At 52.2% G+C, this 26,725-nt stretch overlaps 1 protein-coding gene and 1 long non-coding RNA gene across 19 annotated transcripts in view; both read left to right on the forward strand.

The window, feature by feature from the left end:
• NRXN2 (neurexin 2) overlaps positions 1-5,755 on the forward strand; it is a 305,022-nt gene extending 299,267 nt beyond the window's left edge. For 7 of the 18 annotated variants that reach the window (XM_039547780.1, XM_039547781.1, XM_039547784.1 and 4 more), the window contains one exon: positions 3,916-5,250. In XM_039547780.1, coding sequence (XP_039403714.1) covers positions 3,916-4,220 — 305 coding nt within the window. In that variant the 3' untranslated portion in view covers positions 4,221-5,250. Of the gene's footprint in view, positions 1-3,324 lie in introns of all 18 variants that reach the window. The other 11 variants (XM_039547771.1, XM_039547772.1, XM_039547773.1 and 8 more) reach the window with 2 other exon arrangements.
• Positions 5,756-12,933: 7,178 nt separating this feature from the next.
• Positions 12,934-26,636, forward strand: LOC120368973. Its single transcript, XR_005582867.1, has 2 exons — positions 12,934-13,069; positions 24,829-26,636. It is a non-coding gene; the product is annotated as an uncharacterized LOC120368973 (long non-coding RNA).
• The last annotated feature ends 89 nt before the right edge of the window (positions 26,637-26,725 follow it).

Here is a 26,725-nt window from a genome sequence, read left to right on the forward strand (position 1 = left end):
GGGGTACTGAAAACACACAGATCAGTTAAATACCTACTGCAGCCTTGTAAAGGAGAGTCACTCTCATATTGCACACCACCTGGCGCATGAGACGTGGGAGCTCAAAGCATGCACGTAGTTAATTCCACCCCAAATACTCCCTGCAGAGTGGTCATGTTATCTCTGATATTGCAAATGAAGGAGCAGCTAAGTGAAGTGACTCACTGGTAAAGCAACAGAGAAACAGGCCACAGTCCTCAGGACTCCTGACACCTACCTACCCCTGATCTAACCACTACCCTCCCAAGCCAGGGCTAGACCCTAGGAATCCTGGCTCCTAGCCCCCCTGCTTTAGCCACCTGACTCAATTTCCCATCCAGATCCAGGAAAAGAACTCAGGAGTCCTGACTCCCAGAGCACTAAGCCACTTGCTTCAAGCTGTTGTGTAACTCATTTCCCTTCCACGTTCAGTTCACCCCTGCCCCATAAGCGGAGCAGAGTATTTGGTCTGTAAACCATGGAGGGTAGTGGCTCTGTTGGGTGCAGTCTCATGCAAACCCCCCTGTCCTATCACAGCGCCCACTGGTGGTGTGAGCACATATGCAGGTTTATGAGCTCACTGCCTAAGTTCCCTCGAAGCAGCCACGTTAGCGCAGGTATTCAGGCTGCGGTGGGAAGAGATGCCTCTCCCCCAGCCCAGCCCAGCCCCAGACCTGCCGTGGTGGGGAGAGGCACCCCACCCCCACCCCAGCCCAGCCCTGGACTTGCTGCGGCCTGGGGGAGGCCCCCAGCCCCAGACCTGCTGTGGCTGGGGGGAGGTGCCCTTCCCCCGGCCTGGACCTGTCATGGCCCGTGAGAGGCACCCCTCCCGCAACCTAACCCCAGCCTGGACCTGCCGTGGCCCGCGAGAGGCACCTCTCTCCCCCAGCCCAGGTGCTGCTGTTGTAGCCCCAAGGCAGCCTGCATCCCAAACCCCTCATCCCTGGCCCCACCCCAGAGCCTGCCCCCCAACCCTCTGCCCCAGTCCTGAGCCCCTCATCCCCAGTCCCACCCCAGAGCCTGCACCCTCCGCTGGAGTCCTCAGCCCCCCACACCCCAACCCTCGGCCCCAGCCCTGAGCCCCCTCCCACACTCCAAACCCCTCGGTCCCTCCCCACCACATGAACTTTGTTATGTGCACCAATATGGAGGTGATGTGTCACACGTCACCTCCATATTGGTGCTCATAATAAAATTCAATCTGCACAGGGGTGAGAAACATTAGAGGGAACACTGCCCACTGCATAGGTGCTAATAGTCCCACCCCTTGGGACAGCCTGCCCCTGGAGTCCACCTTGGCAGGCAGCCCCAATCATTGTACAGACACAGCACTGCTACTACAGGCTGGGCTGTAAGGAAGTGGTGGGGAAGAGGGTGCCACTGCCCTCCCCTGGGAGGAATCAGAGTCACAGCTCTGTATGACAGAGCCTCACACAGTTAACAGCGAGTCTCTTTTAGCTCCAGTCCGTGGGCAGTTTAGGGGTAGTAAGGTTGGGAGTTCTAATCCTGCTACTGCCAGGAAGATTGGTGTAGCTAGGGAGCCCATGGCTTTGGTACTGTCCACTGAGAATCTGGTGAGGAAACTGGAAACCGGCTGATGGGAATGGCACATACTGGGAATAGTCTGCTAAACTCCTGGAGTCCTCATCCTCAGCCGGTGCAGTGGGGTGTAACTGCATAGGAGTCAGGCCTGCTGGGTTTTATCCCCAGCTCTGGCAGTCAGGATTCCTGGGTTCTATTCCTGTTGACGTCAGTGGTGCTAGGCATCTGTCCCTCTATCTGCTTTCTTTCCAGTTCTAATAGGGACAGAACCCATAGATCTGTCAAAACAGCTACTGAAAATATAGTTATGTATGTTTTTGAAACGTGTATTTTCCCAACACACACCTGCCAAATTTACAGCCAGTGCAAAGGACCAAAATAATGTGTGCAGTGTCCTTGTCATTTCAACATCAACTTTGGTTGCCAGATGTAAAAAAAAAAGTGGGGGGAGGGAGAGGTGGGAAGTGGGAATGGAAACTGCAGACAGACAGACAGAGTCGAAAAGTGTGTCTGGGTAGGGGGAGGGAAAGATTTTAAAATATGCAGAAGAAAGAAAGAAAGAAATGAATCTAGATAGGTAGAGAAATTAATCTAGAAAGAAAAAATGAAAGAAAGAAAGAAAATGCATCTAGATGGAGAGACCATAGATTAATGAATCTAGAAAGAAAATTAATAAAGAAAAAGGTAGATAAATTAATATAGAAAGAAACAGAAATGAATCTATATAGGTGGAAAGAAGGAAATGGATGTAGAAAGAAAAAATAATCTAGATAGAATGAAAGTAAAAAAGAAAATATGTCTAGAGAGGAAAAACTGTAGATGAATCTAGAAGGAAAGATAAATTAATCCAGCTAGACCGAAAAAAAGAATATAGATAGACACAGGAATTAATGTAGAAATAGTATAGATAGAAATGAATCTAGATAAAAAGAAAGAAGATAGATAAAAGAATACAGAGAGAGAGAAGGAAAGAAAATGTATCTAAAACAGAAAGACTATAGATATTAATCTAGAAAAAGAGGAACAAATCTAGTTAGAAAGAAAAATCAAAGAATATAGACACAAATGAATCTAGAAAGAAAGAGTATAGATAGAAAGAGAAATGAATCCAGATGGAAAAAGAGAAAGAAAGAAAGAAACATAGAAATGACTCTAGAGAGACAATTGAAAAGGCGAGTGGTAGAGAAAAGAGATGTTTAAAAAAAAAGAAAGAAAAAAAAGTTGTTTTTTCTCCAAAAAAACATTCTTACCTAGTTTTCTTTTTTGTAATTTTTTTTCTTCATGCTAAAATCACATGGCCAATTTGTTGATGTAAGTTGATTGAATTCTGTGGTTTGCTCTCTTATTTTTAAAACGAAAAGAAAAGGGAAAAAATGAAATGAAAGAGAAAAGGAGGGGAATAAAAAGAAATGTGAAAAGCAGTTTGCAATTAGGTTTTTTTCTTTTATTATTACTTAATTCTGCTGTTTGAAAATCTGTTTAATTTTTTTGCATTAAATGACTAATTTCTTTTTTTTAATTCCTTTTCTTTAAATTTATGATTTCTCTAGATTTTGTTGTAAAAAGCTACAGTTTAAAATGAAAAACAGTCGTAAAGATTCGTTTAAAAAGCAGCCAGAGATTGGGGAACGAGTCTAGTTTTAAATTCAGTTGATCAGTTTGATTCAGTTTCTTGTGTCCAAATGTGGCAGTTTTTCCTCCGGTTCGTATTAACCCATCTCTCCTTTTCTGTTTCTCTTCCCCCTTTATTTCTCTCTGTTCTAGGAGGTGAATTAGTATTGCCCATAATTACCGAAGATTCCTTAGACACCCCACCAATTGCCACCCGGTCTCCATTCATACCCCCGCCACCTACCTTTGGCCCCTTCCTAACTGTAATAGAGACCACCAGAGACACCTTAGCCCCTTCCGCCAATCAAAAACCCCCGTGCTTAGCCGACCAAGAGGACAGCGATTGTGAAGAGGGCATTGAGGCCTCCGGTTACGCCTCGGGCGAGGTCTTCGACTCCAGCCTGCCCCCTACTGATGACGAAGATTTTTACACCACATTCCCCTTGGTCACAGATAGGACCCTGCTGGCCAGGCCAGATGGAGCATCTAAAAAGTCCCAAGGCTTCAGGCCCAACATTAGGACAGGAGTGCCGGCTTCATCCTCAATCCCTGAGCTCCTGACCTCCACTGCCTCTCCCGATCTGGTCCGTAACATCCCCGCCGGCAAAATGAACAATCGCGAGGCCCCCAAACCCCACCCAGACCAGTACCCCCCTCTGCCCACCTCTTTTGAACTCGACAACCGTAACAGGCATAAGTACCCCGGTATAACGTCTTCCCCCAATTTCCACAATCTACCCACAGCTAACCCCACCGGCTCGGGGGAGAGGGGTCCCCCGGGAGCCGTCGAGGTGATCCGCGAATCTAGCAGCACCACGGGGATGGTGGTCGGCATTGTGGCGGCGGCCGCCCTGTGCATCCTCATCCTCCTCTATGCCATGTACAAGTACCGAAACCGGGACGAAGGCTCTTACCAGGTGGATCAGAGCCGGAACTACATCAGCAACTCGGCACAGAGCAATGGCACGGTGGTGAAGGAGAAACCCACCTCTGCCACCAAAACCCCCAGCAAGAGCAAGAAAAACAAGGACAAGGAGTATTATGTGTGAGTCTCCGCCCCCCCCGGCCCCGCCTCCCTCCTGTCCCTCTGGTGGCGAGCGCGAGAGAGACGATCGCAGGGTGAGACCGGCTCAAATCATGCCAACCTTTGGATACAAGAGACCAACGAAACCTCCCAGCCTTCCTTTCTCCTCCCTCTGCATCACAGAGGCAACCAGTGGATCCTGCCCCCCACCTCCACCCCACACTGGTTTCAATTTGTTCATTTCCCCCTTATTTAATTTTTCTGTTCATCCTCGTAAATTAATAACAACCACCGCAAAATCAAAATCATGCTCGCTTCCCACACCCCGCCCCGGATTCCTTCAGATCTTGGGGGTTTGCTTAATTTGTTTTCCTTTTAGCAAAGGAAGTGGGGGAAAGAACAGGGCAGGGGGCGATCAAATCACACACACCATGGTTAGAGGTTGGCACCGGAAATAAGCAACCACTCGGAAACAGAACAGAAAACGAGGATCTGGGGGTGGGGGAGGCAGATTAATGAAGGCTTCAGAGCTCCCTAGATAAAGCTGAGCCAGGATATTGCCTTATAGATATATATATATATGTGTGTGTGTGTATATATATATATATATAGGTGACAGCTCATTCCCCCCCCCCCTCTGTTATCCCAGGAGGTTAGACGCTTCCTCATCTGGATGAAACTTTGGGGTACATCTCCCCACCCCTTTTAGACCCCTCTCCCATGCCCTGTTTGGAAACAGACTAATCCAATTGGGATACAAAAGATTTGATTTTTCTCTCATAACTATCGACAAAATTCCGACGCGGAGCAGGATACAGCTGGATCCAGAAAACTTGGCTGGGCAAAGATTTTGGGGATGAAAAATCGGTCTCACTCGGAATTATTATTAAAACAATAAAAGGGGGGGGTTCTTTAATTATAACTGATTTTTTTCTCTCTCTCTTTGTTAATGTGTCAGAGTCTTGGAAATGTGTGGAGTAAACCGAACCGAAACACAAAATCACGAACTCTCGGGAAAATAAAAATGAATCCATTAATACCGATGGTGGTAAATAAAGCAGTTAACATGGATCTTGTCCAACTATGGAACTGATCGGCCAGTCGGCTCTCTGCTCTGTAGTAACAAAAGGGGGTGCTATTCTCAAAAGAGTTAGAGTTGGGCTGATGTTGGTTTTTGCAAAAGCAACAGCGATGGGAGCTGAGACTGGTTTGGGGGTACCTGCTCGGGATGTGTGGGGGTGGGAGAGATGGGAAAATATAGACGATGTTTCTGTTTTGTTTTCAGGGGATTGATGGCATAATTCCTTTTCCCCCATGCCTCCTCCACTCCCATCCCCTTTTCTCCATGCCAAGGTGCTATTGTGATCATCCTTTAAGTGTCTTCTCAGAGCATGTCCTTAAATTGTGTTGTTCTTTCAAGGTATCCAGGACAGGGGGTAAGCAGCTGTTGATGGGAATTTGCAAATGAAGGGGGGGTGGAGGCGTTGGACTATTTCCTTCACCCTCACCTTCGCCCCGCACTGGGGGAATTGGAAAGGCTTTTCAAATGACTATATATAAAGAGAGCTCTATATATATATAAAATATATATATATATAAATATATATATTATATAACGTATATGTGTGGACAGTTTACCACAGAAGAATCAAAGAGGGTTTGGAAGGACGTTTGAAAAGGAGCTAGAGACAAAAAATCTCTCCCTGCCGAGGCGTGTGGCATGTTACAGGTAGGATCCCTTGATGATCTCTGGGCACGGCCACTGGAGACCAACTCCTATCTTTGATCTCAATTCTGCAAGACTCCAGCCCATCCTTCCATGCGAACTGGCCAACAGGGCCAGCCCCTGCTTCCAGACAGGTCGGTGCCACAGGGCTTTGTTCTGTCAGGGGCTTTCCAGCTGGTTCCGATGCAGCAACTCACTTCAGCACCTGCCTAACTCAAAGCATAGGGGTTGTCCGGTCAAAGCCAGGAGGGAAAGAGTCACAGACTGGAAGAGACATGGCAGAATTTTGCCCAGAGGTTCCTGCACCCAGCTCATGAGTTGCCTCCCAATTAAACCATATCTATTTGATGATAGAAAGCCCTCGAGGGATGCAGAATCCTCCACATCCCTTGGGGAACGGCTCTAAAATTTCATTCCTCATCTCCCCCATTAAAAACGTGCATCTTACTGGCGCCAGCTCCCAGCCATCAGATCTCACTGTCCATCTGCTAGATCTAACAGTAAACCCCTTTTCTCTGGGGCGGTATCATCAATGAAGCTAAGGGAGCTGTGCTGGATTGGGATTGGAGAAGTCCAGCCCTACCAGGATCAAGCCCATCGCTGGGAAGGGTGTAGGGAGGCAAGGAATTTGGATCGGAATTCTTTCTTTCAGAGTGATAGGATGCAGGTGAAATAGGCACTTCAATTTCTCAAGCCTGGCAAAGTTATTGCAAACCCCCCTCGCCTTCAATGCTAAAATGCCAAAGGGGGCTAGCAGCGAGCTGGAGAGAGTGATAGATCTGCCATTGTAAGCTGTGAACTGAAACCATTTCCTATTAATTTTCAGGCTTTGAGGTGGGTTTTTTTTTAAGAAAAGACATCACATTTTACAAAGTTTCCAGGATATTTAGGCTCCTAAACTTTTTGAAAATGAAATTTAGGCTTCTAAACCTCTTAGGTGCTTTGGAGAATGTTAGCCAAGGTGAAATTTGGTGTGCATCTCTCAGCATCTTAGACCATTGCATGAGCTCAAGTTCTGTATTTTTCTCTTACCAAAAATCCCAACATTTTTTTTAAAGACGCAGATAATTATTGGAGTTTCGTTCATTCCAAACTTCGCCACTGAATGGAACTGTCTGCAGGGTGAAGGAGGGGGCTTTCTGTCCATTTCTCTAGGAGTGTAATGAACATTATCAACTGTAAATTAATTTGTACATTATTAATATTTTATTTTTGTTTGGGGGAGGGGCTCGGGCGGAGAAATGAAGGTTGCAAACTCTATTTTAAAAATATGACACTCTGATAAATAGCCTCTTTTTAAAATATCGAGAGAGAGATTGGTTTATTTTACCAATAGAATTCCCAATCTTTTTCCTTTACAGCATTCCAGGTGGGGAGGAAATAAATTTTTATTTCATTCTTTTTGTATCAGTTTTGGTTTAGTTTTTTTAAGGAACAGAAACCCCTTCCTGATTGTTTGGGGGGAAATCCTCTGTGGTTCTGCATACTTACCCTGTAAACTTCCTGTACTCTTCAATGTTACTGTAAAGTGTTACCAATTATGATGAAGTCAAAAAAAACTTTCAACCCATGTACATTACCGCAAAGGGGAATACAGTTGATTCTATACTTCGTACAACTCTGGAGTTCTAGTCATTTTGTGTGTGCTGGCCGGGCCGAGAGTCGGTTAAGGGATTGACCGAGGGCCTGTTTCTCCGTTGCTTTGTACCTTGTCTATTATGGGTTATACTGCAGTGCTAGTAGCATCCAACAAAGAGTGGGGCCCTGTCAGGCTGGGTTTTGGGCCGAGATCAGGGCTCCTGTCACACAGTTGCCACACTGACCCCAACCAATATCAGGGCCCTTGTCATGCCAGGCATGCACAACACACACATCCCTTCCCCCACTGCTGAGCGAGATCAGGGGCCCACTTGTGCCAGGTGCTGCCCAGATGCCCCAACCATGAGTGGCCGTGTTCCCACTGGGCTGGGTGCTGCACTAACCCCCAGACCGCGATCAGGGCCCTACTCTGCCACGTGCTTTACAGCCCCTCACTGAGACCAGGTCCCCACTGTGCTGGGCCCTGCCCCAAAGTGCTCAGTCTAACTAGACGAAGGATGGGAGGGAAACAGGCACCAAGAGTCGCAGGGCCGTGCGTAAGGTAAGTGACAGAGCCCAGAGTGCTCCAGCCCCCAGCCAGTCCTGAGATGAGCAGCCCCAAGAGAGCTAGTGCTGGGCTGGGCGCCGAGCTCTGGGAATACTCAGGCCTGCGCCTGTGCTCCGAGCTCACTAGAGAAGCCAACCCCTTTGCCTTTGACCCAGCCCGGCGCTTTGGCAGCTGCTTCGCTTGAGGCAGGCAATGACCCTGCCCCGGCCAGGTGATGGCTCCCGGGGCTGGTGCAAAGCACACGCCGACGTGCTTGGCTGGATCAGCCGCCTTGCAATGCACAGTGAGCATGGGATGCTAGTGGGGGTGCCGTTCTCACTGTGCCCCCCGCAAATGATGCACGAAGGTGCAGAGTGACGGAGAACGGGGCTCAGCTGTTATTTCAGGCAGAAAGGGACCACTGGGGTTGTCTAGGCCAGAGAATCCAGCCAGCAGTTCCTGTGTGAAGCGCAGTAACTTACGGTCAATTGTGGGGCTTGATCTCCGGGGTGTGATCTCAGCACATTAGCCTTTGGGTGCTAAGCACCTTGTAGCTCCATCTCCTGCATTGGAATGGGCAGAAAGCCCTTGGAGGAACGCGGTGCCTGGCCACGGGCCCTGCATGATGCAGCAGCAGCCCTGGATGGATGGGATGACAAGATTCCATTCTTCTCTCAGCCCAGGTAACGGAGAGGAGGCAGTGGGGGGATGTGACCGGGGACCCAACTGATATCAGGGAGCAGAGAGGGTTTTATTGCTGTCCCCTAACCTGGAATGGTGCAGCCTCCTAACTCTGCCCGTGTTGGGCCAGATCCCCAGCTGGAGCCAATCAGCCGTAGCTCCAGCTGAGCCGATGGGGGCCAGATCCCCAGCTGGGGCAAATCAGCCGTAGCTCCGGCTGAGCCGATGGGGGCCAGATCCCCAGCTGGAGCCAATCAGCCGTAGCTCCGGCTGAGCTGATATGGCCAGATTCCCCCCTTGGAGCCAATCAGCATTGCTCCTTTGGAGGCAACATCCCCCAAAATTGAGCCTGGGGCTCTGGCCCCCATTACAGGCGCTTGGGTACAGAGCGGGGCAGAGACTGTAGCATTGTCCCTGTCCCAACAAAGGCCAGAGGCAGGACTCACAGACAGACCCTGCAGTGTGGGGAAAGGAGGATCTGGCTAAACCCTCAGTGCCTTGGCCCAGGTCCTTCCAGGTTGGAGGAGCTCTGCTGGCAGGAGCGTGTCCTGGAGACAAAGCTTCATCTCTAAGAGCAGTGCACGGTGTAGCTTCCACCCCAAACAGGGCTGCTGGAGCAGTGCCTGGGTGGGAACTGCCCTGGGGCAGGGCCCTGTGCTGCAGCGGTGCTGGGGTGTCCATGGGGCAGAGCTATAGGAGGAAGGTCCCATGGCTGAGGGCCGCTGCAGGGCTGAATAGCCATTAAGAGGTGGGGCTGGCTGTCGTGGTCGTGGTTCCATTGCCATGGCTTGCATGGTGCCCTCTCTCCCAAGTGTTGCCTGGAGGGCACTTGGCCCAGCAGAAATGGAGAACAGCACCTCCCACTGGGGGCTGGTGCATGAAGGACATGAGGACGTGGATTGGGCAGGATGAGGAGCAGGATCCTGCATGTGCCCTGGGATGCTCACCCCCAGGAGAGGGGAGAATGTCAGTGCAGAGCAGAGACGTCCACGTGTGGAGGGGAACGCAGGCTGGAGAGAGACAGGAAGTCCTCAGCAAGCGGCATGGAAACAAATGGGTGGGGATGGAGCCCCAGAGAGGGTCGCCAAGCCTGTTCGTGGATGGAGGAGACTGGGATGAATGGAAATGGGGACATGTCTTGGAGACTTGGGAGAGGCATTTCCAATCTGAATGGGTGCCTGGAGGAGTCTGGGACTGACTGGCCATGGGGTGTCTCCGAGTCAGTTTCTACAGAGAAGAGACTGGAGTGGATGGGACATGGGAACCTCTAGCTTTGGGAGAGATGTCTCCCTGTGATGGTGCATAGAGGACACCTGGATGGAATGGGCCCGGAGGTGTCTCCTTTTGCCAAGGGAAGGTGCCTGGGATCAAAGGGCCACTGAGATGGGAGCTCCATCGGAGATGGGTGTGAAGTCTGTAGCTACATCTCCAGAGCAGAGTGTGCCAGTGCCTGGGCTCCCATGCATGCACCCCAGGCTAGCCAAGCCAGCCACCCCGCAGAGCAGCACGTGCCCAGACCCAGGTCATGCTGCACTGACACGGGCTTGGTGCTAGGATCTCGGGTGTATCCCACCCACAGTTCTTAGCTCACATGACTGGAGCCACTCTAGGGCTTGGTTCGCAGAGGTTTGTGGGAGAACTTGTCTGTCTCCAAGCCCCCGTGTGGAGGGGGCCCCAGCCCAGCAACGGGTCCAACCAAGGCACACCCAGGTCTGTTGCTCCTTGTGCCTGGCTGCTCCGGTGGGTGCCAAGCTCTGGCTCCTGCCTGTTCCTTCCCAGGGTAGCCCTGGTATTGCCGGACACAGACAGCGGCTCTGAGAGCTGGGGGTGGAGATTTCAGAGGCAGCACCTATCCTCCAGCAGGCAGGGGCTCTCCAAGGAGGCCTGAGCCCTGGCCCTGGTGAGACCCCTGATCTTGCTGGCACAGCTCAGAGATGACGCCCAGTGGACAGCCGAAAGGATGCATGATTGGCAGCACAAGGTGCAGCCTGCCCCCTGCCCACGAAGACGTGGTCCTGCTTGACCCTCCTGTGTGATGGGGGTGGGGGGGGGCAAACATGAGTGACGCGTTGGGACTGGTGCACTGGGGAGCCCATCACCATGGACGGGCTACAGGGCCAAGCCTGAGTGGGCAAACTGGGCAGTGGGGCAGCCAATGCTGTATCTTCTTACCACCGCTGTGGGGCTGGTCCCTGCACCAGGGCTCCCCCCAGGGGTCTGCCCATCCTTGCCCCGCTTCCAGCAGCCCGTGGCCCCCTCGCAGCTGGCGGGATGGCACCAGGGTGGGCCTGGCTGGAAGGGGGCCGATGGTTTGATGGGTGAGGCGCTGGGGCTGGCGACTGCAGAGGGGATGGCTGCACAGGGACTGACGGCACGGACCCTGGGAAACATCTCTGGGGTACCCCAGAGCGATTGCCCAGGACCTCTCAGCCAGGGAGTTTCCATCCCAGGCACCGCGGGTGCTCCAGCTCCGTTCCATTCTGCCGACAAGTGCACCAGCCTCCATATTCAATTCATTAACAAATTTGCTGTAATTATTTGTGTGCGCCAGAGAAAATTGCACTGGCGGCTTATTAGATCCAGGCTGATTATGGAGAGAGGCATTCCCAGCGCCAGACCCGCCCCCCGCCAGCGCCGGGAGGGATGCCCACCTCCGTCTCATCGCGCTGGGGCGTCAGGGAGGGCTCCCAAACCCCTCTTCATTGTGTCGTCCCCCTGCACTTGGCAGGGGTGGATGGGTCGGAGGGATACTAGGCAGCTCAGTGGGAGCTCACGTGATGGGGTGGGGGGGCCTCAGGGATCACTCGTGGCTGTGGCATAGGGCAGTCTCCCAAGGTCATGCAACAGGGACGAGCTGGGAATGGGACCCAGGAGGCCTGACTCCCAGCCCCACGTCTGCTCTAACCCACTGGAACCCCCCCCCCCCCCGCCAGAGAAAGGAATAGGAGCCAGGGAGCAGCACTGGGAAAGGTAGGCGGCATGGGGGGCACAGGCCAGAGAGGGGATCAGGGAAGGATCCCGGCCATGCAGGAGGCCGGTGAAGTGGGGATCACAGGCTGGGGTGGTGGGACTGGGGGGTCAGAGAGGAATCCCAGCATCAGGGAGGCTGGGGACATGAGGACACAATCTGGGGATGGGCGGGGTGGAGAGGGGAAATCGGGGGACTCTATGCAGCCTTGACCTTTGCCTCACCCCATCCACAACCCCCCCCCCCCCCGAGCACCCCCCTTCTTGGGATGCGGCTGCCTCCAGAGGGGCTAGATCCGCCCCTCCAGCCTGGTCACATAGTCGCTTTTCCAAGCTTTTCAGTTTTACATATAAAACAATTGACAAGATTTCCCACTTCTGAGGCACTGGGCTAAAGGCGGCTCCAGGAGCCAAAATCGCAGCGATTGGGCTTTTCAATCCCATCCCCCTCCCCCCCGCTTTTCATTATTAGTTCTTCCCTTTCTACCTTGATGGGCCTTTATGTCACCTCTATTTTATTCCTAATGGGACTCGTCTGATTGTTTTGAACAGCCTTCATTTCCCCCCCCCCCTCTTTCTGAAGAGGAATTTAAATAACTGCAAACATCTGATACATTAATGAAGTGATTATGTGGCTTGAAGCCAATTCCCAGCCCCTCCGCAGAGGAGGGTTTTACTCATTGCCCGACTTATTTATTTATTTACTTGGTCTCTTCCCCCCCCCCTTTAATTTACATCAGCTGAGGATTTTACTCAGGCAACTCAAGGCCAGGCTGAGGGAGCAGGGCCAGGGGGGCCTTTCCCCTTTAGGGGGTGCTAGCTCTGGTCTGGCCCCAGCCCAGGGGGGACTGGGTGGCTCTTGGGGGCAGGGAATGGGACATAGGGTCCTTCCCCTCTAGGGGGCGCTGGCTCTGATTTGGCCCCTGCTTTGGGGGGCTGCATTGGGCCAGAACATCCCAGTTGTATGTCCTGGGCCCTGTGCTGCTCCCCACAGGCAGGTCCCTGAGGATGGCCTTGCTTTGGGCTGAAGGGAGGCACTGGGTTGGGGTGGAATGGCCTGGCTGGTGTTAATGCAGGAGATCAGATGGATCGAAGGGTCCCTAGACCTGGCTTTAACTCTATGAAACTGACCTGTGACCATTCTCCTGTCACCTTCAGTCAGTTTCCTCTGCAGGCCAGGTGGGGTGGAGGTGTTAAATCCAGCCTGGGGGAGGGGCGGGGAAGGGGACTGGTAATTGGTGATCATGTGATCAATTAAGCCTTGTGCAGGGGAGAAGAGAGTTTAGAGCTAAAGAAAAGCCAGGGTTCTTCTCCAGCAAGGGGTAGTGATTGGGACCCCACCGGACCAGGTGCTACACAAACCCAGAAGAAACAGGTTTGTGTTTTATTGTGAGATTGTGTGTGTCTCCAAAGTTCCCTCTAGTGCCAGGCGCTGCCCAGCCCCTGACTGACAGGGGAGGGGATCTGGGGGGTGGGCTGGGAGCTAAGGTCAGGGGGAGGAAATGGGGCATGTATCCCAGCAGAGGGGGGTGGAGGGGGTGTGTGGGAAGTGAGGGCTGGGGGGCGGTGATCCCTGCACTGGAGGGTGGGAGAGGAGCACAGGCTGGGGGCAGCCACAGGAAATACATGTGCACTGAGCCAAGCCACCGACTGCCGTCTCCTGAGGCAATGAAGAGCTAAAGCAATTAAAAAAAACTGAGTTAATGAAGAAAACACAAATCTGGGATTGGCTCAAAGAACAAATGCAACAAACCTTCTTGAAAAGCATCTCTCCGGAGCCAGCTGTGCCTGTGAAATCGAAGGGGAGCTTTTGCCAGAATTCTAATGGCCCGTTGGAGGGTTTTGTTCCCTCATTTTCATTTTGGTCTGTTTATTTCAGCCCCTCGGCAATATGTGGGGGGGGGGGGGGAGGGGGTGATCAGTGTCCTGGCATTAGCCAAGCCATGCAGGGGCCTGCTCAGTGTGTGAGCGGAATGCCTTACAACTGGAGGTGGTGCAGTTAGTGTATTGGGTGGAGCACCAGACTGAGACCGGCTCTGGCACCTTGGGCAAGTTCTACCCCTCTCTGTACCTCAGTTTCCCCATCTGTAATATGGGGCTAATGATACTGTTGTCATACAGCACACTGAGCCCTGTGGGATGAAGTGCTGCGCAGAAGCTGAGCAGTGGTGCTGGAAGGCCAGGATCCCAAGCAGAGGGGGGTTAGACAAACTGGCCAGGACAAGGCGCCGTTGCTTCTGGGAACTAGATTCCCAGCATGTTACCTTGGTGGTGAGTTGGTTTCTCTCTCCAGTGACTGTTGCTGTGTGGCCAGAAGGGTCCATTAGAATTAGATTGTCAGCTCTGTGCTCCAGTACAGCACAGGGCAGAGGATGTTACCCAGTCACTGCTGCACCAAGCCAAATTACTTAGGTTTACCTGGAGCATCTCCCAGAGAGGCAGCCAGCCTGGAGATGGAGACTCCAACCCTGCCTGGGGGCGTTTATGTCCATGGTCAGTCACCCTCCCTGGGACAAATTTGGAGTCTTGTTTGGAACCAACCGTTGGTGGTTCTTCTGCCTTTCGTGGTGAGGCTAGAGAGCTCTTCAGTACCAAGATCTGCTCCCCAGGATCGCAATCAAATCACCTCTCAGTGTGCTTTGTGAGAAGCTAAACAGCCTACCGCTGGCAAGCGTTTTCTCCAGCCTTGGGTCATTTGTGCGGCTCTTCTCTACACCCTGTCTGGTTTTCAAACATCCCTTGTAAAATGTCAGTATTTCATTAGAGTCCAGGATTGTTAGCCGCCAGCCCTGCTGTGTGGTGTCCACTGCCCTACCAGAAACGCTCAAACAAAACCGATTGGGCAGGTTTGTTCTAGGAAAGCTTTTTTGTCATGTCACATGCTGCTGGGCACCAGGCAAAGAAGTTAACAACAGTGGCATTGTCAGTCCCATTTTGCTTCTGAATTAGCACTTTGAACGAGGCAGTGCAGCACTCCAGAGCAATTGGCTCAGGCTCTCTGCAAACTCAGGCATGTGTCACTTTGTCAGTTATATGTAGGGTGGGTCCCCCCCTCATGGAGCAATTGGTTCTGGCTCTCTGCAGACTCAGGCAAGTGTCCCTGACTCAGGTCACATTTTCAAAGTTTTCTTCACAACCAATGTTGTGCTTGAGTCTCTCCTCTTTTTTTTTTCTTTTTTTTCTTTTTTTTTTTTTTTTAATGAAAGCAGAGATTTTGCAGAGCGTTTACAAGGTCAGGAGGTTGTGCAGCACCTGACCTGCCAGGGACCCTCCAATGTTGGTCGGGGGGTGCATGTGACATTTCCATAATACGCCAGCTAAATTGTTCTGTCTCACACTCTATGGAATGGGGATGCAACCTATCTGGCTGCTGTGATTCAAGTGTATGTGGGAGGCTGTATCACCCTGTCCCTCAGCCCCCAGTGTGTGTGAACACTGCTAACTTAGAAACTAGCCATCTGCCAGCCATGGTGTTGATGGATATTGTCAAACTGTCACTGATTCCTGCTATCTGACAGGATAAATCTGATTTTTGCCCTGGGGGAACAGCAGGTGGATGTTGGATGTTTTGTCTAAAATGCATCCTGTGATCTAGTGGTTAGAGCAGGTGGGGGCTGGGAGCCTGGACTCCTGGTCAGGGAGGGGAGTGGGATCTAATGAGTCAGAGCCGGGCAGGGACTGTGGGGCAGGACTCCTCCGTTCCCTTCCTGAACCATTGCTTTCCTCCGCCTCTGCCCCTTAGGTGTGAGGGAGGCTGTAGTTAGAGATGGGCTATATTGAGCGAAGCACCATGTGTCTGCAAAGACCCGGGGCTCCTGGTATAATTCCTTCACCACAGTCCTTTAGATCCCTCCTTTCAAGCCCCAGCACTTCCCCACCCTTTGAAGCCTCTGTATTGAGGACGCCATTCGAATCTGACCTGCTTTTCCTGGGGGTGGGCGGGAGCGTGAAACAAAATCAGATACATTTTTTTTTGTTCCTTTTTTCTCACAGAGAGAGAATTGAAGTCAGCCTGTCAAAATATGTTCGTCTCGTGGGGTCTCCTGGGATGCGGGGTGGGGGGGGAGGGAAGTTGTAGTGGGATTTATTATGCAGACTAATTTTATATTTATTCAGGCGCTTTGCATATAATTCTCCAGGCATTAGGTATTCACGGGGAGTAACGTGCTCCAGCAGGTTTGCCTCTTAACGATACTGGGACCGGGGGGGGGAGAGAGAGAGTGCGCGCGCCTTCCCCGCACGCACGCACGCAATGCAGACCTCTGTAAAGCAGCCTCCCTGCTGGCACCCAGTGTGCGCCCATGGAAGGCTGGGTAGGAAATCATTAAAATGCAAATACCCGCACTGTGATTAGTCAGTTTCTCCCCTCTGTGTGTGCTGGGCATATGGAGCAGAGCAGGAGGGAGGTGGGACCCATCCATAGAGCTGCCTCGGGGGCAGGACACAGTGGGTCTGGGGGGCATGCAGAGGGGGGTGTCCACCCCAATCTCTCTGCGTGTGGGGGAGCATCCACCCCGACCTCTCTAGCAGGATGGGTGTCCCCTTCTCTGCTGGGAGTCTGCACCGGGGGTGGGGGGTTATACCCCATGTGTCTGGGACTGGGTGTATGGCCCTATTAGCATCCTTCCCCCTTCTTGCTGTAGGATCTTGCGCTGCTGGGAGTGGGATGGGACGCTCCGTAGGGGGGGCGCTCCCCTGGTAGACACAGCTGGTGCCTGATGTGGTGCTAGGGCGTGCTGTGCGGCAGGGAGCAGGATGCGGGGGACTCTCCCCTTGTAGCCAGCACTGACCCCAAGGTCCTGGTTCTGGATAGGTACCAAGTCCTCCTGTCCTAGTTCACTAAGAAGCTCCCTTAATTAGCTTTACCCCCTGGAACTCCGTGGATACATGAGATTAGCAAAGCTAAAAGCACAGGCTTCCTGGGCCTTTGTTAAAACGAATCCCCACCAGCTGCTAGCAGTATAGGATGAATGAGACACAGTGGCGCAGTTCTGATCCCCTCCACCAGGAGGCAGTGGTGTGGAAATGATCTTTCCCCAGCTCCCTGCACTGAGCAGTTTGCATCATTCTCTTTGTCTCCTCTCCAAAGGACTTGAGAGCCATTAGCTCAAATTTCCAAGAGTGGCTAGTTATGTTGGATGCATCCATTTACTTGCCTTAAGGGGGGCACGTGGCTTTTCAGAAAGAGCTGAGCGCTGGGGGAGATAATCCGCCCTCTTTAAGGCTGCAAAACCTGCCCCTGCCTCGCCCCCGGAACCACTCGCCACAGCTGGAAATTCTAAATATGCCACGAAATGGATTGAGGGGGAAACTGAGGCAGAGGGAAAGAGTGGGCAGGACTTACCCATCTTGCACTGGTGAGGTGAGGAGTGGAGCCCAGGTGTCCTGCATCGCTTCAGCACGAGGGGAATCGTTGCTTGGGCTGGCACACGGGGCACCCAAACCGCGCCTGATGTGCTGCATGGGATAGTAATTAGCATGACAGGCAGGCGTTGGGTTTGCCTGCAGTGCCCCAGCTCAGCAATCCGCTCTTGGAAACCTCATGCCCCAGGCTGCCAGAGCTGGGCTCCAGCCCGGGCTCCGGCTAAGCAGGGTGGGGACAGGTCAGTGTGTGGGGAGAGCAGGTGTTCTCCCAGTGCGGTGCTAGGGGGCCCTGAGCTGCAGGAAGTGGGGTGGGGGCTCGGCAACACCCATTTGAAGTGCTGGGGGTGTAGAGGTGCCGTCTTCTGGATGCAATGCAAAACCAACGTCCTGGCTGCTCGTAGTGGTGAAAAATCCCCGGGGGAGGAGAGATCCCACCCACACAGCCTCCATGCCCCACCCCAGAAGTGGCTGCCTCCCAGCGTCAAGCAAGGGGTCCCTGTATAAACGCACCTGCCCCAGCCCGAAGGCGAGTGTGAAAACTTGCAAGGCTTTTTCTAAGCATCAGCGTCTCTCAGATCTGCTGCGCCTGGATTTTTCTTCCTTTCCAAGGTCTTTATTTAGTGGGTGGCAACTTTATTCATCTTTATCGCCAGGGAGATGGTTACAAATGGGGCCAGTTGTTCGTCCCCCGAGATTTATCCGTCGCTCCAGGAAGGCGGGGGGGGGGGGAGAGGAGAAAGGGGGAATTCATAAAACACATGAACTGGCTCATTATTTCCGGAAACAGATGGCGGCGCAGTGGCCAAGTCACCCCTCACTCTGACAGCGCCGGGGCTGCGCAGGGGCGGGCAGGGAGCTCAGCGCCGGGTGTGCTGGCCTGGTGGAGACTTTTGGGTGCCGTTTCTTTGGAGGTTTTGGCCAAAGCGCCGGAGTTCGGTTCCCACGCGAACAGCAAAGCGCCGCCGTGTTGGGCAATGAAGCTTGGTTTGTTCAGCAGCAGCCCCCCCCCCCGGGGAAAACCACCCAGAAATGCCCTCCCCCGCCCCGAGTCAGTCTGGGGTCGAATGAAACATGTCGTTTGATACTTTATTTTTTTTCGTCTTGGCCGTGTGTGTTTGCACACGCGTGTGTGTGGCGACGGGCATGGGGCACGCGTGCAAGGGGCTCGGGGCTCTTCAGCAAAAACTCCCCCCTCCCTCCCCCGAGCAATCAGGGAGTAGTTGCTGCACTTTGCATTTGGGCACAAGCTGGGGAGTGAAGATGAGGGGGCCTGTAGGGAGGATCAGGCAGGTTTCAGGTGTGACTGTATGTGGGGAGGGGGTGCATGTGCAGGGGGAGGAGAGGCATCCCCCTCCCCCAATAATATCTTCTCATTTCCATTCCCAGTATCTCCAAGGCTTTTACAGACGGGAATGAGCCCTGTTTAACCCCACTGTATGGTGGAGAGAGGAAGGAAACTGAGGCATGGAAAAGGTCCGGGACTTTCTCCCCCTCCCCAAAGACCCACAGGCCAGCAGCACAGAACCCAGGAGTCCTGACTCCCAGATCCCCCTGCTCCTACCTACTAGATCCCACTCCCCTCCCGGAGCTGGGGCTAGAACCCAGGAGTCCAGGTGCCTAGTCTATAGATTGCATAGACGTGGGGTAAAAATCTAGTAGTCACAAAATCTGTGGTCAATGCTTGGATGGGTGACCGCTAAGGAAAACAGTCCGTGCGGGCCCCACTAAGGCATTAGGGGGCACTGTGCTGCAGGGAGGGCGGGGAGGGCTCAGGAGGGGGCGTTCTCCCCTTGCAGTCTGTGCTGCCCCAGTGCACCACTAGGAGGCGCTGAGCTGCAGGGACCAGCATGGTGGCCAGGGAGCAGGCTCAGATGGGCAGGTGTCCCTGGCTTGACAGCCAAATTAGCACCAATAGATAAACCTCTCCATCTGTGGCTGTAGCTTCCCTTGTGTGAGGATGTTCTCAAGCTTCTGAAAATAGCCTCCGGGCCGATAGAGCCAGTGTCTCCAGGCAGAGCCCCTTGCTAGATCCCTGTTGTGACCCTAGAGGGGCCGTCTGCCCAGGGGGCCCAAAGTATCAATTGCACAAACTCTCCCTGCCCTGGGCCAGAACCATGTATTACAGAACAACTTTGCCTCTTTAGTCTCTGGGAGGGAAGTGGGGTCCCGTGGTTAGAGCCAGGGCTCCATTCCCAGCTCTGGGAGGTGTGTGGGGCTAGTGGTTAGAGCTGGGAGGGCAGGGGCAGGCCTATGCCCTAGGCAGCAGCGATGTACCTAGGAAGTGGCCTGGCCTGGCAGGTGGGTAGATGGGTAGCCTTGTGTCACTCCCCAGTTCTCTTAGAGGCCAGACTGATAGAGCTGAACACAGGGGTGTAGGGGCTGTGGGGGCAGGGCTGTGCTGCAGAGATTAGGGACGGTGAGCCAGTGACGTCCAGATTTATCAGCCCCAAACTTGACCTACTTTTTGCCTCTTCGGTTCTGCCTTTGGAAAAAAAAAAAACATTTTCTTTTTCCTGAGCCAGGGGAGAAGCAGCCTGGGTGAGACTTGGAGCCTGGCGCTGTCTGAGGAGTGGGGTCTAGTGGTTAGAGCAGAGGGGGCTGGGAGCCAGGACTCCTGGGTTCTGTCCCAGGTCTGGTGGGGAACAGAGTGACTGGGACAGAGGCCAGGGTGTGTTTCAAGACTATGTGCCTCAGTTTCTCCACTCCGGGGGGCCACCCGCTAACAACGTTGGAAGCCAGGGCTTGATCGGCTGCCTCCCCAGCAGGACAGAATGTCCCCGACCAACAGCAACGGAGACCAGCCCCCACGTCGCCGGGGTTCTCACCTGCCACAGATGCTAATCCCGCTGGCTGGGTAGAGGATGCCCTGCTGTGCTTGCTAGCTTCAGGGGTCTGCTGCCACCTGGTGGGAATCCTGTGAATGGCAGCCCTAGAACCCAAGGCGGGGGGGCTAGTGGGTTTGCACTAGTGCAAAAAGTGCATTTCACCAGGGAGGTTATTGCAGCATTGGTGGTGGGGCCAGTGCCAAACCACCTCCCAGCTTAAATTCCTGCTCCAGCGTGTCCGTAATGGATGGTTTGCTCCACACCCCAGCAATCAGAGGGCCTCAAAAGTCTTTGCAAACGTTCATTGAGCTCAGTTGCCCCAAAGGTCACATTTTACAGTTGGGGAAACTGAGGCACAGAAAGGGGACGTTTCCCTCCCCCCTCACAAGTAGCAGACCTGGGATATATGGGATGGAGAAGCCAGGAGTTCTAACACACCCTTTTCCCCTCTCCAAATGCTTTGGGAGGGGAATGGATTTTGGTGGTGGGAGGTGGGAGTCAGGACTCCAGGGTTCTGGTTGTGGCACTGGGAGGGGAGTGAGGTCAAGTGGTTAGGGCAGAGAAGGGGCTGGGACTGGCCACTGAAGATTATTTTTCTGTGTTAAGGCAGTTCGAACCTTTTTTTAAAAAACTCCGCAGTCACCCGATTTCCCTCGTTATTCACAGCCAAATTGGTCTTAACTTAATGAAGTCACCGCTAAGTGTGTGTGCGCTACCAGAGCTGAACAATGTGCTGGAATTGCCGCCACCATTAGCGTCAATAACTTTATTTGAGGTTATTAACTCAAGTGATAAAATAATATTCGGTTATTAGGGTCATGTTCTCTAGGGAGCTGATTACCTGAGTGAGTCGGGTTGTTAGTAATTAATAGCAATGGTGGGAGCGGATGTTTCCACAGCGCCTTTCTTTGCTAAAGGAGTCTAAAGTGGTTTATAGAAAAGCCTTGCCTGGCACTGAGATGCAGCTGCCTCTGGGGTGGGGCACAAGGGCCGTTTTATACAGGGACCCCTTGCTTTGAATAGTGTGGAGTTCAGCTGCTTGCTAACAGCTTCACTTGACACACACCTTTTAGAATGGAGAATTAAAGACACTCTTCTGTCCAGCTGAAATATGCAGGGGGCTAAAGGGAGCCCAACCAGAATGTATCCTGGCCATTCACACACTATATCTTGCTGCCCTGGTATTGTTAACAAGAGGTGGGCAGAGCCTGTCTTCACAGCTGAGAAACTGTCACAGTGCTGCACTGGGGAATTGGGGTCAGCACAGACAGCAAGGAGAGAACACCCCCTATTGTGCCTCCCATGCTTCAGCACAGCGTCCCTTAGTGCCACATGGGGGGGGGGGAAGAGATCAGCACTGTGAGGGGAGAGTGCCCCCTGCAGAACAAGTTTGTAATCAGACATTTCTCATCTGTGCAATTATGCCCTGTGATACGGAGACCAGGAATATCCAATCTCCACTCCCTTTCTGGAGACTTGCTAAGCTCTTGGCCCCCGTGACTTCCTGTGGCAGGGAGTTCCACAGGTTAATGCCTTGTTGTATGAGGTGAGCATTTCCTTTGATGGTGAATTTCCCCACTTTTAATTTCACCAGACAGCCCCTTGTTCTTATGGTACGAGACAAGAACAGAAGCTCTGATCTCCCTTCTCTAGACCAGTCAGTATTTTAGAGACTTTGATCATGTCCCCTCTCCTTTGTCTCCTTGAAACCCATCCCAGTCTTTTCAGAGTGTTTCCAGGCCTCTGACCCCCCTGCTCATTCTGTAATTCCCTTTTGGAGATGGGGTGACCAGCAGTGCACACAGAACCTAGCTCAGATACCTGTCTGCACCCCGTTACCCTAGTCACTGAGCATCTCACTGGCCTTAATGCATTTTTCCTCACCATGCCCCGGTGAGGCAGGGCAGTGCTATTATTCTCATTGTATAGATGAGGAAAGTGAGGCACATAGAGACTAAGGGACTTGCCCAAGGCCATACAGGAAATCTGTGTCAGAGCAGGTAATTGACCCTGGGTCTCCCAAGTCACTCTAACTACTGGGTCTTCCTTTGCTAGCTAGTATTGCAGATGAGGCCACACCAGTGACATACAGAACAGCAATAGAACATTTTCCCTATTATTCACCACCTTGCAGCCTTTTTTTGCCCCATGCCCTGCATTTTATCTTCCTCTCGAGACTCCTCAAGTACCATCTGTGCAAGGGGAAGGCTGTGGATTAAAAGGCTGGGGAAGTGAGTGGCAGTGCTGAGGGCAATGCTAACACAGCCAGAGGGCACATACTGTGGGGAATGTGCATGCATCCCAGCACCCTCTGCTGGATAGAAGCAGAACTGCTCAACCATGTGTCCTAGATCCAGTATTACCAAAGGGCAATGAGGATTCCCTTTGGGCATGGCAGGGGAAGGGATCAGGGCTCTAGCCCTGCTTGTAGCCAACCCATGGTCACTATTCCTAGGCAGGGGCGGCTCTAGGGATTTTACCGCCCCAAGCACGGCAGGCAGGCTGCCTCCGGAGGTTTGCCTGCGGAGGGTCTGCTGGTCCCGCGGCTTCGGGGGGCAGCATGCTGGGGCCTGGAGCCACCCCTGTTCCTAGGGACCAATTCTGCACTCAGTGTCCAGAGGCGGCCCCACCGTGGATTGATAGAACGGCATTTTGATAGGACTTATTGATACCATTTTTATTTGCATTCACATAGATTCTCTGAGAAAGAAAACATGGGAAATGACACAGAGGGGGGAGGAAAAGGATTCCTTCCCCCACCCCCCCAAAAAACTTGTATTAATTGTTACTGGGTCTTTTTGTTAACTGTAGCTGTTGTTTCTCACTGCTGGCTCCGAATTCGAGGCTGGGATTTTCAGGAGACGTTCAGGACATTTGGCACCTAAATGGATCCTGTTCTCTGCCCCACTAAGCCAGCCAGTGCCCCTGTCCTGGGGCCGGCTTGGAGCTAGAGGGGAAAGGGCCCATATCCCATTCACCCCTCCATCCCAGGTCAGCCAGTCCCACCACCTTGGAGCCGGATGGGAGCTGGTGCCCTTAGAGGGGAAAGGCCCTGCATCCCGTTTCCCACCTCTCTGAACAAGCTGGTCCTGCTGCCCTGGGGCTGGATGGGAACCAGCGCCCCCTAGTGGGGAAAGGCTTTCTAATCCCGAACACTCCGATGTCCCTGAATATCCCAGCCTTGTGTACCAATATCCAGGCTCCATCTGATGACTGTGCTAGTCATGGGGCTTCAGGACAATGTTAAATTGACTTGGGCTTGGAATAGATCCTGTCTTCTAGCTCCCTCCCAATCTAAGCAGCATTAAACCCCTCAGTGCCTGGTGAGTGCAAGCTACATCGAACACACTTGCTCTTTTGTCCAGCGGTTCATTTTTCCCCTTCGTTTGATTCACCTTACAAGAAAACCACAGCGGGATTCTAAAAAAACACCTTTCCCAGCATTGCCCTGGTTTCATTATATTTGCTGCTTTCGTGTTAAAGCTCCTGCTCCTGGAGTCCTGGTATTATGAGAGACTCTTATGTAAGCCTGGTGTATGCTTAGATTTTGCCCCGGTAAAACTGTCAGTTACAGGTGTGATTGTTTGGCTTGTTTTAACTGCTCTGTTCAGACCTGTACACATCCTAGAGTGGAGGCAGTTAGAGGTATAATGGTGACTTACCCCAGTGTATTTATCCAGGAATAGCTGTAGCAGTATAAACATACCTAGCTCTCACACCGCACTTGTCATGAGATCTGCCAAAGCACCGGCCGCGGGCCAGCTGCTGGGATAATCCAGGCATGTCTCACCTCCTCAATCCCTGCCTCACAGAGGCCTCAGGGACCCTTCGTCTCTCCTGTTCTCTGCCTGGGGCTCAACAGTGGAGTTAAAACACAGTCCTCAAGAGACTAAAGTCATTGGACTCAACACGGGTATTTGGATGGAATTGAATGGCCTGTGTTTCTAAAGGAGGCCAGGCTAGATGATCCAATGGTCCCGGCTGGCTTTAGATTCTATAAAACTAACTCAAAGCACTTAAGCAGTTGGTATCACTAGCCACATTTTACAGATGGGGAAACTGAGGCCTGGAGCTCTTAAGTGACTTGCCCAAGGTCACCCAGGAGGCCAGTGGCAGAGATGGGAATAGAATCCAGATCCCTGTCCTGTGCTCTGCCCACTAAGCCACAGCTCTTCTGTATAGACACGGACTTGGTTAAACTAATGCGACTTGGTGTGGGGATGTGCTTGTATTGCTTCAAACTGGGTGCAGAGCTGCTTGGCTTGTGTCAGTAAATTTGCAGGTGCTGGCTAAACCGGTTGGAAACCAAAAGCCAGTTTAAGTGAAACCAATGCAATCCGTGTGAGCATATGTATTTTTAATATTTCCAGCCTGAGGGTGTAGGGAGAAACTTGGAAACAACTGAAAACCCAGACAGTAGATTTAGAGGGGGGGAAGTGTGTGTTTCAAAAACAAACAAAACAAAACAAAAAATTTAAGCCAATAGCGTGGTGATTTTCCAGCCGGCTCATGATTTTGGAACTCCTAGGGGCGGTGAGACTGCTTTCCCGCCGCCTGATCCAATCCAAAACATTGGCTGTATCCCTGGGAATTGTTTAGCTGCGAAGCACCACATGAATTGGAATGGTGGGGTCACATTGTGATGGCAATTCTTAGATTTCTGAGACGGGAAGGGCCCACTGTGATCATCTGGTCTGACCTCCTGTATAGCACAGGCCACAGGTCACTCCTCAATTAATTCCCGTTTGAACTGAAGCAGATCTGTCAGCCCAACATCCGGTCCAGATTTAAAAAGTGCCAGTGATGGAGAATCCACTCCAGCCCTTCATCCATTGTTCCTTGGAACTTGTTTGTCTGGCTTCAGCATCCAGCTGCTGGGTCATGTTAGGCCTTTGCTGGATAGACTGAAGAGCCCTCTGTAATCAAATGTCTGTTCCCCATGCAGGTACTTGGAGACACTGATGGCATGAAGCCCAGGCTGCTGAACAATCAAGGTTGAAAATGGGGCAGAAGGAAAATTTTCCATCGAAAATATTTGTCCCTGGAAAGTTGTGGGTTTGATTTAAAGAAAATGTTTTGCAAAAAGCACTTGCTTCCCATGGGAAATGACTGGGCATTTTTTGTATTGGTTTGGGTTTTTTTGTCAAAAATCAAAATATTTCAATTTAGAGATGCTGCTGCAATGCTTCGTGGGAGTTTTAGTTTGGATGCCCCATGTCCTTGGTTTTCCTCTACGAGCTGGTCTTTTCCAGACAGATGACGTTTCCAGTGAGGTACCCTTTCAAAGAGGACAGCGGTGCATCATGGGAGATGTAGTCTGACCTGGGAGCCTGGCCTATCGAGGAGAATGGGAGCATGGGGTAACTGAAACGCAACTCCCATGAGACATGGCAGCAGCAGCAAAATGTTTTTTTGGGACAAAGTTTGGGTTTTGGCCAAAGTCCTTCAACCTTTGCTGAACAAAGCAAAATGATTTTTATTCATTTTCATCAAAATTTTGCAAGGCAAAACCCCGTTGCCCAACGCGTTCTGTTTACGCCGTTTGCTTTCCTGCAACGACAACCATGGTGGAAATTTTGGAGAGGACGAGTCCAAACCCAGCGAATCTTGGGTACTGAAGGAGCTGTGTGTTGAATGGAGACCCTGGCCCTACAGTCAGCTCTTAGCGGGGTGAACCGCTGAAGTAAACAGGGCTCTCTGGACACGGGCGCTGGAACAATCTGTATAGGGGGGGTGCTGAGCCATTCAACCTAACTGCAAACCCTGTATATAATGGAAACCACTTCAAGCCGGGGGGGCAGTAGCCCCCCCCCCCCCCAGTTCCAGAACCTATGGCTCTGGAACCACGGCCCCAGATCTACTAACCACCTCCTGTGCAAAGGGTGGTCTTTTTGCTGCAGCTGACTGCAGCTCGGCGCCGACAGCGCAGATACCCTTGTTTCAGGGGACGGCCTGAAACGTTAGTCATTGAACTGGATTGAAGTTTGCAATCTCTGCACTTTCCCCGCCCTGGGCTGCACAGGAGGGCAGATGAGATGATCCACAGTGGCCCTTGCAGTCTATTAACTAGGTTTGAGGTTTTGTTGTTGTTCCTGTGTAAGGGCCCCGATCTTGCAAACTACTCAGGTATGGGAGTAAATAATTTCTGTTCTGAGAGTGCCTGACATTTCTGACTAAGACTGGGGAGCCTCCCCCCCACCCCTTGGGCAGGTGCTGCACAGACACGGGGTGACACAGTCCCTGCAAGAGCTTAGAGCCTGAATAGACGAAGGGCAGGAGAGGAACAAGAGGCACAGAATGGCAAATTGAACGGCTCCAGTCAGTGACCGAGCCGGGAACAGAACCCAGGAGTCCTGACACCCAGCCCACCCTGCTCTACCTCAGGAGATTCAGCTCCCTGCCCAGAGCTGGGGATAGAACCGACTCCCACTGCTTTCCCATAAAGCTAGCCTGGTATGTCCAGGCAACAGAGGACGAAGCAAAAACCCCTCACTGATCCCGGGGCCATTGTGTTTTGCAGCAGAACAAACTGGGCATGTTTAAACCTCCCGACAGCGAGTTAACAGTTTCCATTGGAAAAATAGGACCAAGCCAGGAATTCTGTCTGTGGGTGCAGCTCCCTGTGGCAGGGCCATTTCCATAGGAAATATCGTACCGTTTTACAGTGTGTGTTTGTTTAAAGGTGACTTGAAAAGAAGGTGGGGGAGGGGGAATTAATAAAATGAGGCATCTGCTCCTCTTTATGGTCTGTAAGTCTGGTTTGGTTATCTTGCTTTTAAAAAGGTATTTCCTTGTTTATTAGGAGCATTATGGTAGCACTTAGAACCCCCATTAGGCTGGGC

The sequence above is a fragment of the Mauremys reevesii genome, linkage group 7 (assembly GCF_016161935.1).
Source record: "Mauremys reevesii isolate NIE-2019 linkage group 7, ASM1616193v1, whole genome shotgun sequence".
Taxonomy (NCBI): Eukaryota; Metazoa; Chordata; order Testudines; family Geoemydidae; genus Mauremys; species Mauremys reevesii.